Source organism: Centrocercus urophasianus, unplaced genomic scaffold (genome assembly GCF_019232065.1).
Source record: "Centrocercus urophasianus isolate 14NV4802_14NV808 unplaced genomic scaffold, USGS_Curo_1.0 seq_10, whole genome shotgun sequence".
In the NCBI taxonomy this organism is placed as follows: Eukaryota; Metazoa; Chordata; class Aves; order Galliformes; family Phasianidae; genus Centrocercus; species Centrocercus urophasianus.
The window spans coordinates 72900096-72914784 of record NW_024884142.1 but is presented as its reverse complement, the minus strand read 5'-3'; the positions used below and the strand labels follow the sequence as shown (position 1 = coordinate 72914784).

Genomic DNA, 14689 nt, shown 5'->3' with positions numbered 1-14689 from the left:
ACTACTACTTGAGAAAAGAAGTTACAAACTTGTCCAGAGAATAACAACAAAGAAACACTTACATGGCTTCTTGGGACACTTCTGGCATTTGTTAAAACCCCAGGAAGTACCCACTGTTCCACAGCAGTCTTCTTGCTTTGAAAGACCAGGAAGTGCTTTGCCACACTGGAAAAGTTGGGTAAAGAATATTCAGGTTAGTGCTGTTGCATGATACTCACCTGTAGGATCATGTTTCTCTTTCAATCATTTTGGGTCAGCTTCTTGTAACTGAGGCACCAACAGATGACTTGAGCTCTTAGCCAAGTTTAAACAATGCCCATGAATGGCTCTCTGCACAGGAATGAGCAGGTTTGGTTATATTATTACCCTCTTCTGCTTCAAACTCAAAAGGAAGATAAAAGAGAAGAAAATAGATAGTATATTATTCTTCGTCACAAAACTGTCCTCCTCTGCTTTTTCGAAAGCCATGTACATTATTTTAAATAAATTACTCGCTTAAAAAAGTATTATTTTAAAGAGTATAACTGATTTCTATATTGTTATTTCCTATGTTAATAAGGCTCAACTTTCTGTCAACTTACGTTTAATGTTTGTGACTGTTACTGAAAATTGCCAAATTATTACATAAGATTCTGCTATTCAGATAATGAAGAATTAAGGAATACATGACTCTTGTCAAAGTTAGTGAGATGCATTACTCAAAATGCTTCGTGCAAATATTTAAACTGATCTTGCAATCATTTCTAAGCCAATCACTTCCTGTATTTTTTTTCCTGATTAAGAAACAAAGTTAAAATGTATTTCTCTATGAGAGATAAAGACATTAAGAAGTACATCTACACTTGTCAACTAGGTTCAAAATCAAAGCACTCAAAGCGTGAGAGAAGTGCATAACAGGTGCACTTTAAAAGCAAATACTGATATAAATAGGCATTGCAGGAAATAATTCAAATGCGTTGAAGTGTGAATTTGCACTAGAGTGAATGAACCTTCCCTGATCTAACTTCCTGACTAAATATAAAAACCTCTGAACCAAATGACCACCAGTGTTTATTTTTCAGCTTAAGATAGCTGTCTTGTCCTCCAGCACAGGCTGCATGGCCTTGTGGTTGCATTCACTTCTACTGATAACCCTGTCACTCTGTAGTGGAGATGCATGCTGAACATACAGGCACTGACAGCTTCTTCTCAGCTTCTTAAAGTTCTTCTAGTATGCAAATGCTCATAGGTCACTGATGTTCCTGAAGTACAAAGTTACTCTATAAGGCTTCACAGTTTGAATACCAGCAGGACAGTAGGCCACCATACAGTACAGAGCTCTAACATATCAGTGGGTTCCCTCTTCCTATGGGGAGGACTGGCAAGGTACCATTCCAAGCATCCTCACAGCCCCTTTCTCACACATTCCCTAGGAATATTGTGGAATATCTCAGCAACAAAGTGAAAGAAGCATAATTTAAACATCAAATAACTCATGTTTGAGCAGCCAGGAGCATCCTCTGCCCAAGCCTCCTATACGAGATGGAGCTTTAGTACCAGAGCAACTTCAGCAAAGTTACTGTGTGCCTCTGCCCATCATACCTATATAATAGGTGGTAGCACCATTTGTGCCTTGAGCCACATTTGGAGATGATACATGCACAGCAGAAAGAACAGAGCACCTGGACAGGTTAGAAGATACTCTGTAGAAGCCTGCATATGGTCTTGTCCCAAATTTTCCCATGCTCCTAGGGAAAAACAATTGTATCCTGGATTGTATTTGGCAATGTTAAAGCAGTAACATATCTATGCTTTTCAGATGTAGGCCCAGGCATGCACTATCTGAGCACATCTTTTGGGCTATCTTGCTCTCTGCTACTTGAGAACTGGCAGGATTAGTACATCACTGACCATTCCTGATCTTTCAGTTACACTCCGATCTGATTTCAGAAGCAACTCTCAGTCAGGCACAAAGGCAGGCAAGGTGCGAGAAGAGGGAATTCTGCACACCTCCAGTGTGCTGCAGCACCTCAGCTCTTCTCAAAATGGGAACTAGCTGAGGATTACTAATAATGTCTCCTCCAATTAAAAAAACTAAACTAAAAAAAAAAAAAAGTATAGAATTCACATTACGCCTTTACACAACACTGCTCTTTTCAAGTTACATGCGAAGTGAGGGTGCTCTCAGAAGACTGTTCTACTTTATTTACATCTGTTAAACTCTTTTCAAAGAGCAGGTACTGCTTCTCCCCAGTAGGAACCTCTTAGACTCAAGTCATACTCTGTGGCAGTTTGTGAGAGCCTGCTCCAGCAATTTCTACTCAACTCTCCCTCCCTGCTTTGTGCCTCAGTTTTACAACTCTTCTCCCTCTGAAAAGAAGTGGGAGGAACTGAGGCTGATGCTGCACCTCCCCTTACGATCTCAGAAACTGAGACTTTGGGCAGCCAGGCAGATAACGTAACACCCTGTGCTCCTCGCAAGGTCACAGGCTTCAAGGACACATTCCAGCAGTATGCACATGAAGAGGCAAGACTACACTGACATGACAGCCGACATGACAGGCAACACGCCATCATTAACTAGTACTTTCTTCTCCCTCCTAAAATAGAAAAGGTGTAATATAGCAATAGTAAATGAAAGGCAAAATAAAGGTTAAAAATTAGAAAGGAAAAAAGGAAAGGAGGAGGAAGATGGACTGAAGCCTATTTTGAGTTTAGGTGTGGTGCTATAGCATTTGCACTCTACTGAAAATCATGATCTCCGTGGTCATAACTTTTTCAAATTTCCATAAAAAACCATGAGCAGAAATAAGGATGCCAAAGTCTGAGTCATCTGGCAACTGTGGTTTGTAGTCCTGTCAGTAAAAACTGGCAATGTTTAAAGGTGCTGCTCCCACTGCCTCTATGGTGAATTAAAGCTTGAAGAATCGATAATAATTTGGTTAGCGTCCAGATCATTGTAGAAACTGGCCAGCGAGGAAAAGCCAACTGCCACATGGGGCTCCTTGTAGTATGAGGCCTATGTAATTTTGGAGCTATGTATCAGAAAAAATGATTGCTCTGTAAAGTACTAAGCCAAGCAGAAACAGCGCATTCTTCTACGGCTAATAAACCCTAATTTCTCTGGTAACTCTAACAGCACTTCAGACACTCTCAATACTCATGGCACCGCACAAGTTGTTTCCGAGCCAGTAACAATTTCTTACGATGTTCCTCCCTTTCTCAGGCCCTAAGCATTACTGAATTGAAGCTCTGTTTCTAGAGGTCTCAAGAACTTTTAGGTAATTTCTCTCCTCGTCAAAAATCTTATCCACTTCCTACCACTGAGAAGAACTCATTAGTTCTTCAGAAAGTCTATTCCAGTCTCTGAGTCACAAGTGACTGGAAAAGTCACTTGGGGGAATCCATGCCTATTTTTAGTTTGTCTCACTATTCAATACAACTCCAACACATAAGCACAGGACTAAAATAAGCGATGAAGCTAAACACATGCACATAGCTTGTATTATGCATGAAGGTGACGCCATTTTCTATGTTTAGGTTTACAACTTTCTATCCATCATCCATACATATTTTAAACTAATCCAGCCTTATTCCTGAGGGCTTCTGGAAAACTCCTCGCAGAGAGAGAACAGATTTTCATGAATGATACATCTGTCACAATGTTATGGTTTTGACATGATTCCTATTGGCTCAGAAGGTAAAAAAGACATGAAGGATTGGTATAAAAGAGCTTAAACTGTGCTGAAAGGGGCTCAGCAGTAGCAGCACTATGAAGCACACATGGTACTGCTATAAAACAAAGTTCTTCCAGGGTAAAGCACTCACAGACACTGAAAGTATTGTTTCGAGTCCACATATTTTCTCCTTGCGTGCCTGGGCTTCTATGCCAATATTTTATATAACCGAAGTACCAAATATTCCCACTGTTCGACTGGAATTCTGGCTGACCCTGTGCTGGTGCACAAAGGCAACCCCAAGCCACATCACCTCTTTGTTCCCTTGTCCAGCGTCTGTCCCACCTCCACGGTGCTAACAGTACTTGAGTTGTGCACCACTACTAATATCTTTTCCAATGCTTGGGAAAAGGAAGGATTACATCCTCGAAATCCCCCCGCTAAGGCAGTAGGAGGAATGTATTCAGCTCCTGTTGAAGTGCAGTAGGGAGCCCAGTCCAGCAATTAGTGTCAGGACAGTCGCAAAGGGCTCTGATAAAGGACCAGAAGGTTTCCTGAGACTCTCACTCCTGCGTGACCCATCTACAAATCCCTGTCACGAGCTATTAGTTAAAACCACAATACAGGCATAAATAAAGGAGTGTCACATGATTAACTATGATTGAAATCGATAGGTGCTTTGCCCGAGTTAATAGCTAATGACTCTGGGATTCAGCTCCAAAGACCGCATTTCACATACCACAATAGCAGAAGAGAATGGATACACTGTTTAACTTTCTGTAAACTATTCAACAGGCACAGACCTTGGATTGTTACTTCTTTCTCCCCTTTTTTTTTTTCCTATAGGTATTACAAAAAGAGTGGGAAACCCCAAACTCAATAAACCCTATTACTGAAACAATTTACAAACACACTTAATTAGCGTACTGACCATAAGCTGAGTGACAGGTTGATACAAATGAAGAGCATTATCCGCTGTAGCACTGGCACACTAGCAGCCATTGTCTCAAAAGCAGAGGAGAGAACTTAAATGCTTCCAGACTTTCTAAAAGAACTGGTAAAGAATTTGCTTTGGCTTAACTAGAACATTCTTCTTAGGCAAGCAAAAATCACCCAGCTTTCTTTTATTCGAGTAATTAGAACAATGTTTGGTGTTTCTGGTATCTGGATACATCTTTTAATCTCCTGATACTTTGGGGTATTGATTTTGCAAAAAATCCATTGTGAATGAAGCATCAATCCTGCAGATGAATCCACACTGATTTCTGACAGCCTATTTGTTTAAAAACTTCAGAAGCCAAACCATGAGCTTCAAGGAATTCCAGACAGTTATTTTATTTTATGAGATGGTATTTTTAAGACTATTCTAAAGGAAAAAAAGTACTTTAGAAGCGCTTTAGGAGAAAAAGCACCAAAATGGAGCAGAAAATTTTACTTCCATCCTTTTTTTCTTGCCTTAAGAATACAAATACAGAAGTTTATTTCATACAGTTGTCAAAAAATAAAAAAATTAAAAAATTAAAAAAACCTCTGAAATTTACCTGCAAAGCAAACATTTTATTAAATCTGAAGTTCATGAGGGGCATTCTTATGGCTGAGTGAATAACTTCAGTTGGCATATTACTACTGTCATCACCTCCAGACTACATGTGCTATGAACATACTGCATACAGTAGGGACAGATAAGATTAGGTCACTCACTAAAAACAATCAACATACTTTGCTACTCAGCAGTGATCTAAGTTCTGCTCCTAAAAAGTGTGTGCGTGCTCTCTAAGTTCAGTACACGGTCACTGTGTGTCCTCATGTCAACCAAGTTAAGTAAACGCCTGATGATTTGCAGTCAGAATTTATGGTGATACAGCACTGATACAGCACTGATACAGCACTGACAGTTCCTAAGTTTTTCTGGCTGTCACCTATCACTTGTGTGATTTTGTATTTTACCAACTCCAACAGCAGAGGAGGGGGGTTGCTCAAATCAAGATAAATGTTTCCTGTAAGAGGCATTACTGAAAAAGAAACAATTTTCATTAAAATGTATCCCACAAAAATGCTGATCAACTGACTTCTGCTTATCAAATACATTTGTTGCTGTTCAGAACATAGCAGCCCTTGAAACATATCTGAATGCATATGTATAACTATCAAAAGATGCTTCTCTTGTCTGCTATAAATGATACATTTTGGTTTTCTTTAATAGGATATTTCAATGTTTTATCATAATATACTAAGCCTTGCCTCATAATACCAGAACAACTCTAATTCAGCTTCCCTACTCAATGGGGTCATAATAAGTGCAGATCTTTTCTATAACACTTTTCACGGCATTTTGCAAGAGACCACAAAGCATCATTCATTAAACCACTGACAAACAAGGGGTAGAACATGTCACCTGAAAACTGTGGCATGCAGTTGATCTGAATTTAATACAATCCCCAAAAAGAGGGTCAGAAGAGAGCATTATTAACTGAAATGATTTCTGTGACCATTTCAGAGAGTAGACCATACATTCTCTGCAGCTGCATCAGTACAACTGAGAGACAGGGAAGAAGAATGAGCAAATATAGGCAGAGCTGGTTTCTTAGTCAGAGTCTCGTCTGGACATTTTGGAATATTGCTTCCATCCAGGCAAAGATATTAAAATCAGTCTTTCTTCAGAATTAAAAAAAAATAATTATTTTGTTTTGAAGTTATACCAGAAGTCTCCTTAAGTAAAACAGATATTTAAGAAAAACAGCCATAAAGAGTCTCGCCTTAGAGAAATCTGGAATCAGCTTCTACAATTCCTATCTGTTTTGCAAAAAACACCCTCCTCTTCATAGTTATGCAAAAGAGAGACCAAAACAATTCTGAGAAGACAAACGAACAAACAAAAAAAACACCCAGCCAAAATACTGAAATGTAGGAACCATTAAAAAATGCAAGAAAAATTTTAACAGACTCAAAGTGTACTCAAGGTTAGAAAACATTAGCTAACTTCTCTTCATATAAATTTCAGCAGATAGTAGGTATCTGCTTTCTTTTCTCAATTTAAAATCAAAGCACTGATAAAGCAAATTTAATAGCATTTGAGATTAACATAACAATTGTTATTAGGTGACTGCTGACAACGTAGAAGTATTTTGGGAAAGATATCCTGTGTCATAACAAAAGCATATGTATTAGAATTACAGTCAAAAGCAGCTGAAGAGGAAGAACTAAGAAAGAAAAAGAAATTGAACCACCCTTATTCACTTGATTTTTAAATACAATTTTACAAATCAGTGCTTGAGGATGACTCCATGTTTCAGAAACACAGTATGCCTGGCAGTACAGAACATTGCAGAACACCATGTCCTTATGGAAGGCACAGAAGCTTACAGTGCTGACCACAACTCAACTGCTCTCCATCTGATGTAGCATTTTTATCCTATCGCTCCCGTCGTATTTGTTTTCTAACTCCAGGTCTATAACTTCTCAACATCATTTTACACACAACAAGGAGGTCAGGAACAAGTTTGACCCCTGCTGTTTTACAACAACAATCACTTTCTGGTCTGCACCTTAACTGCCTGCTTACGCTACGCTGTGCAAAAATCTTGTTGGTATCAGGAAAGCGTTGATGAACCACCACTGATGTACGTGGTGTAACATAGTAAGCTATCATGTAACGTAGCAAGCTCTCCTGAAGCAATCACTGTAACACCTACCAGAGGGGAACTATTTGTTAAATGCACTGATGGGAGAAAAGAGGGGCAGCCAGAATTGGTGAATCAACATTAGTTGAAAACCATTCAGAAGACTATTTACTTCTGACATTTTTTTTCCAAATTCTAATATTAACATTACTTCTGTAGTTACTCTCTTCATTTTATTTCCCAGTGCTGAGGTCAATCCACAAAACAACCACAGTTAAGGAACGTATACAAACATGTGCATATGTATTTATGAAAACATAAATCTTCTTTATGTATTCTAACTAAAATAGGAAACTTCATCTAGCCACTCTCAATCACTGTCCTCCTCTTTTGTCCTTCTAAGCACATAGACCGCTGTCTTTTCACAAAACTTTTAGTATCCTTTTTTCATGGTCACTGCTTTTGGCTATAGTCACTTGTGATACCACAGACAAGTGAGCAAATATGAGGTCTAGAAGAATTTCTGTTCTGAATAAGGAGTGAACTAATGCTTGACAATATGATGAGGTTCTTCAACTGTCCATGGCATAATGTCCTCCAAGCTTCAATTCAGGATGGCTCCAGTTGCTAAATTAAACAGTATGCACTCTGTTGGAATTTGACTGCAGAAAACACACCCTGGCTATTGTGGGATTTGAGTACAGCAACCGGCCTACAGTTTGTTCAGGACTACTGCTTTTTAATAAGACACATTAAAGGAATTTAACTAAGGTGGGGTGAGAAAGAATGCAATGAGAGACAACGAATATTACATAGAAGGCTGAGGGGAAAAAAATAAAAAAAATAAAAAAAAATAAAAAAAAAAAAAAGAGAGAGAGAGAAAATGTTATTTTAACAAAATTCAAGAAAGAAGATGGAGAGAGAAAGAAATATTAAAAAAAAAAAAAAAAAAAAAAAAAGATAAAATGGCTACACATACACAAAAAGCAGTAAAGATTCTGATACTTATGGTCCAGGCTAAAAATGTTAAGTTCAGCTAATCCTTTTTTTAAAGTTGGTTGATTTGCCTGCAGGAGGCCACACACACATCCTTCCACTCCATTCTGCTCTATAGACAATAAAATCACCTCTGATCTCAGGATATTTAATAAAACATTTCCCAAGCCAACTACACAATCCGCCCTGCAAAAAAATGTCCAAACACTGATAATGGTTGAAAAAGTAAGGATACCAGAATTATCTAGTCTAAACTCCCGAAAGATCTTGCAACATGTTGCTATTAATGAAGAAAAACTAAATTTAGCAGCTTGTCTGTACAAATAAAAAGAATACTTGTATTTAGGAAAGCCAATATTTAAAAAAAAAAAAAAAAAAGAAACAAACAAAAAAGCAAGTTATTTTAGAATGTGCCTATGTAAGAATAAATAACACTGTGCATACTTTCCAGCTAAAGGTATATTTAAAACATGCAGATAAATAATATTCACTGTCTGACCGCAGGAAAAGCATATTAACATTTCAATTTCAAAATTGAAAGGAGAATAAGTCACTTGAATCTATATTTTCTGCAAGGTCTTAAACAAATGCTCTACAGAACACCATTTCTAAATGGAACTATAAAATTAAATAACAAAAAAATCTAACTATGTTCTTGTCCAAGACAGAGACCTAAATATGAATGAAGTTTGTAAAAAATGGGAACACATTATTCTAAACTAAGAGACAGTCTCCATTCTTGAGAGCACTGCAAAGGCACAGTTTTTCAGGGGAGTATTAAAAAACAAAAACCAATGGAAAAAATCAAGACTGAGCATTTAATAGGTTTCTAAGTCAGGCCTGAAGATGATGTGAGTAGATTTCCCCTTTCCTCCCCCTTTAAAACCATCGCAATGTGAGAGACAAGTACTGCACAGAGCACGTTTTAGATATGGATAAATATTTGAAATATCCCCCTTGTGCCCGTGCCAGAAAGAGCAGACGTGAAATTTACCCAGCATAATAGGTAAAAAATAAAAGGTACAAAGCTTAACATTCAGAGAAAGGAATTTTATCTTAATTATTAATTAATTGCAGTATTTTAAAATATTACATGATAATGCCATGTTTGTTAGAATTCTCATTCTTATGAAATAGGGATTGATTTACTTTTTTACATAGGCATAGTGTCTTTCAGTCAAATCCATAAGCTTCCAGTTAAACACATACTTCAACTTGCCAGAATCAGACTCCCAAGTTAAGGCTTTTATGTTATTGAAATAGACAAGCTCAAAGATCTCATCAGTATGAACTAACACTGTGGATAACAAATCAAGCATTTAACAGTTAGTGAAGACTAGCATTCAATGTTCCATATGCAAAGTTAACTCGGATTTTTAGAAATGCCGAAGGTGGACAATAAGAATAAAAAAAATTTCATCTTAAAAATTCAACCTTGGCAAGGTGATAAGCAGTTGGTAATGGTGTCTCACTAACATTCTTGCAAGCTATCCATATATCTACATATATGCGGAAATATATAAATATGACAATGCTATATGCATGTGTTGCTGAAGAGCCTGAAAGAAAATATGATTTTGAACAGTCACTTGAAAAGTATGAGTGAAATAGTATGTGTGAACATACTGCTTTAAAATGAAGTTTTAAACAACAAACTCTCGGTTGGCTTTCCTGATTTCTCTATTCCATTCAATGGTCACATTTAAATAGAGTCAAAATATTAGCCTATAATACTGACAAACCTAGGTAGTTGTTGAAAAGGAATTTAAGAGAAAACTACAACTCCTTGATAAACTCTGACCGCTGAGATGCACATGCAATTGGGCTCATTAAAGCAAAGGATGGTCCAAGCTGTGGAAGATGGTATAACTTTAAACGTTTGATCAGAAGAGATAGAGCTATGACTTGAGTCATTATTTTATTTGGAAAAATGGTTCATAAATGGAGAACAGGCAGCTAAAATACTTTGAAATCAGAACATGGGGGATACAAATCTACAGAAACTTAACATATCTCTTGAAAGAACAGCAGGTTTCAGAACAATGTTATTTTCTAAACTATTTTACAGTTTATTCTCAAAAGAATTTTCTTTTGAGAAAGGATAGTCAAATGCATCTTATCCCTGTAGTTGATGAAAAATCATACAGAATTACAAAATGGCTTGGGTTGGAAGAAACCCCAAATACTGTCTAATTCCAATCCCTCTCCCCTGCCCTGTTGTGGATGGGGTTGCCAGTCACTACCCAGATCAGACTACCCAGGAACCCATCAAGCCTGGCAGAATTATTTCAGTCTTTCATAGTGTTGTTTTAAAGGCATTTGTCTCAAAAACCTAAGCAGATATTTCTTACCTGTGTTCCAATAGTCTCCTGGAAGCAGCGTCCAAGCTGAGTTTTAACTGAAACAGGAAACACATGAGGAATGGGTTGTTGATTTGTGTAAGTAGCATGTCCTTTCTGGGTCTTCTGATATGGAAGACCTTGGTAAGAGACCTGTGGATGTCCTGGCTGAGGTACTTTCGATTTTTGTCCTGTTGATGCACTGTCAATTCTTGAAACTTGATGGATCTGAACTGAAGCTTCAGGGGGATGTTTCACATGGATATTCACTATGTTAGGAGGGAACTTCACTAAAATAATTGAAAGAAAAACACAGAAAAGTTAGTAGCAAAATACATACATAAAATAGATCCCAGGCACCTCTAAGACATCTCTTTCAGAATTTGGATGAATTGATTTAACGAGACAAAAATGTAGACAACCCTCAAACTTCGGGATTAGAAGGAAGGGTGAATGAATGCATACAGTCTGATTCACAAAGCAAGAAAACGAAAACTCTTCACGGAGAAAAGAAAGACATTATAGGACTGTAAAGACTGCTACATAAACATGGATGTCAAACTGACTGGTGCAAGATTAAGATTTGTGGTCATAATGCATAGAAAGAATCTCATTCAAAGTTCCAAAATTAAAATTCTACCAGGTTATTTTTGGATATATAGTAAGTTTTACTGTCTTTTTCAGATCTATGATCTTTCTCTGGAACACAGAAAACGCTTCGGATTTCATTTCTTCACCTTTATATACCTGCCAAGTCTGGAGTTTGCCCCTGCTATAGCCGCCAGCATCTCAATCATCTAAAACCACCACTCCCATCACTAAACTTTGAATCCAGGATTTGGCAGATAAAGAGGGAGGAAATGTTTTTCAGATATATATATATGTATGTATTACATGGTTGTAGTTTTAATTCTAGTTATAGATTGAGAACCACTGAACATTTAGTGTGCACTGGTCTGTTTATGAGCCTCAAGCCTCTTTTCATTGAAACAAAAACGTTCTTAAAACATTCAACTCAGTTGAGTAGTTGGGAGAGGATAAGGGAAAGAAATATGTAAGAAGTTTTACTGTTAGTAAGTTGAATAACAAAGTTAACATTTACTGTGTCTGGTTAGAGCTCTCTGGTCAGCAAGTACTGCATAGACCAAATTGAGGCCAGTTAACAACTAAACATCAGATTGCTTCGACAACAGACAAATGTCATGACATTACTTCCTCTAAAATGCATACTGGATTGCTGAGTCTTTTGAATTTCCTCCTTGCTCTTTTAAACTCATCTAGATATCTTTACATCTCACAAATTTCACCCTCACAGCTTCATTTCTTGGAAAGCATACTTCATTTATCTTAGCTGTTTTGTAATAATATTATTTTGTAGAATTTCTTCTTTTCACATTATTTTGATTTTGCCAGGCATATTTTCAGTATTAACTGGTCTCTCATAGTTATTCTTAGGGAAAACAAACAAACAAAGCCAACAAACCAAAAAAAAGGAACAAAAAAGAAATACCCCCAAATTTATGTCTACTTTGTTCTGCATTGTTTCATTTAGGAAAACCTTCAGAATATTCCCAAGAGCAACACCAATAAGAAGGTAGTATTAAGTCAGGAAAATATGGCTTCAGGGTCTTTCTGGCTCTTCAAACCTTGCTTGTAGCAGAAAACAACCTAAATCAAAATTTAAGCTAAGTGAGATCTATTTCAGGTAAATGCATGAAGATTCAGAAGGAGAAATAGTGAAGCCTTTCTAATTCTACTAGGGAAGATGGCTTTTGAAGGGTGATTCAAGTGAGAATAGTTTACCTGTGATAAGAACATAACTAATACTAAATCATTATCTGTATTCCAAATCGTAACTGTTTTATGTATGAAAGGGATCTCTTCCACTAGCTTTTCTGCCTGGCATATCTGCTGGGTTTTTAAGTGGAAGAGAGTAGATTTAGACTAGATATTAGGAAGAAATTCTTTACTGTGAGAATGATGAGACACCGGAACTGTGAGAGGTTGTAGATGCCCCCTCCCTGGAGATGTTCTCAAGGCCAGGTTGGATGGGGTTGTGAGCAGCCTGGTTTAAAGGGAGGTGTCCCTGCCTGTAGAAGAGGGTTGGAACTACATGATCTTAAAGGTCCCCTCCAACCCAAACCATTCTATGATTCCCAAGCAGCGTTATCACAGATCTCCTCTCCAGGTTTTGAACTGCTGCACAGATCGGCTGATTAATTTTGATTTCTATTAGCCATTTCAGGATGAAATGTTTTGCACTTTTCTTGAACAAAATTAGCCATTCCTCCCTACAACATCCTCATTTAGGAATGCAAAAGGGAAGCAAACATTTTTAACTGTTGACGGTTCTAATTTGGAATTGAGGGACAGGAAAATATTTAAGAGGTTAGACTCCTAAGCAATGAAAGATCTATTTTGTGTTTTTAAGACAGGCACTCTAAATCTGAAAATTTTTCTAAATCTGAAAATTTTCAGATTTTGAAAATCTGAAAATAAAAGAAACTACTTTTATGTTTCAACATTTTGTCTACAATAATCTGATCTGGAGTTAAATAGCCACAGAAATAAATTTCTGTGCTCCTAAATGTGTTTCTGTCCTTCCCCATACCACCATACCCCATTTCAAGTGAGAAACACTCCGGAGAGCTTTAGGGACTAATACTTGAACATGTCACTGGAAACTATTTCCACCACCTTCTTTACAGCATTTATGTAGTAGTAGAAAAACCTTTTTTCTTTTTTTCTTTTGTTCCTTTGACATTGGTTATACTATCTGGAAAGACAGTTCTGTTTAATTGAATGATATCATGGACTCCCTACTTTATAAAGCTGACTATTAAATTAACTTCCAGGACTCTGCCAATTGATATAACAAAGATAAACATAGATTGCATAGTTAGCTTTATGTTAGATTTTTTTTTCAATCCTGATAAGTAAATAAAATCAATTCCAAACGAAAAAAACAATTATATCAATAAAATAAATTACCTTTTACACCTTGCTGTCCAGACATTGTCAGTGGTAAAGTATGAGTTGAGTGAATAATTTGTGATCCTACAGCCTTATTCATTTGTTGTGGGTGATGGTACAGTTTCGGAGTATTGCCATTCTGCACGGGGATCTGACAAAGTTTGCCGGTGTAATTAGGAGGGCACTGGCATTTATCTCTAGAACTGCACTGGCCTCCATTCATGCAGGGAAGATGGCAAATAACTGAAACAAAAGCAGAAAGAAAAGTCTTGTTAATGACTTTAACTGTAATTACAATCAGTATTATCTGACTACATGTCACACAACAGTCAAAGAGGAAAGGAAAAAGGCTGAGACCTTTATTCATCTGACAGTTGAGGAATGACTATCTATCTGACACACTTTGATTACCTTGTGGAAGAGCAACTTTCCTTCCCCTCCTTCTGCACCCTCTGCCTGCTCCACATCTTCTTTTCATGAGAAACACAGCAAGAACATTCTTCTTTCAGAGGTACCACTATTTCATTATGCGTTTAAGCAAGACTAAAGGAATACTGTGCCTGGCTGCACCTTTATTGTACAGGTATTTCTATTCAGTCAGCCTTCCATTTCTATTACCTTGGGCCTCCTAACCTTCTCCGAAAGACAATGGAAAAACTCCACTGGAGAGTAAACTGTACTGAGGAAAACTTCTTTTCACTGTAAACCTCAGCTACTCTCAGGAAAACCACGTCTTACTGAGTGCCCGTGTTTTTGCTTGACATTTCTCTCTCAGATAAAATAATTTGTACAGACTTGTTGATGATGTTGATGTACAGACGTGTTATAAAAGTGTAAATTCTATTAAAATAATTTCAGAGACAAATTTCCAAGTCATTAAAATGCTGAAATTCTAATGTAAAGAGAAGGCATATTACCCCTGTGCCAGTTAGCATTTGCACATTTACAGCAATGTAAACGATCAGACAAAACATTAAAAAAAAAACATCAAATGAAAAATGTTTCTTAACTTACATACAAACAGCTCAGTACATTCTGAAAATGTGGTATAGGTCTTTATAATCATGACAATCTAACTGAGCTGTCAACATTTTCAAGAATTAAA

At 37.1% G+C, this 14689-nt stretch overlaps 1 protein-coding gene across 7 annotated transcripts in view; it reads right to left on the bottom strand.

The window, feature by feature from the left end:
- LTBP1 (latent transforming growth factor beta binding protein 1) overlaps positions 1–14689 on the bottom strand; it is a 177988-nt gene that overhangs the window by 82756 nt on the left and 80543 nt on the right. For all 7 annotated transcript variants that reach the window (XM_042823309.1, XM_042823790.1, XM_042823473.1 and 4 more), the window contains 3 exons: positions 13603–13827; positions 10624–10901; positions 63–165 (listed from right to left, as the gene is read on the bottom strand). In XM_042823309.1, coding sequence (XP_042679243.1) covers positions 63–165; positions 10624–10901; positions 13603–13827 — 606 coding nt within the window. The remainder of the gene's footprint in view (positions 1–62; positions 166–10623; positions 10902–13602; positions 13828–14689) is intronic.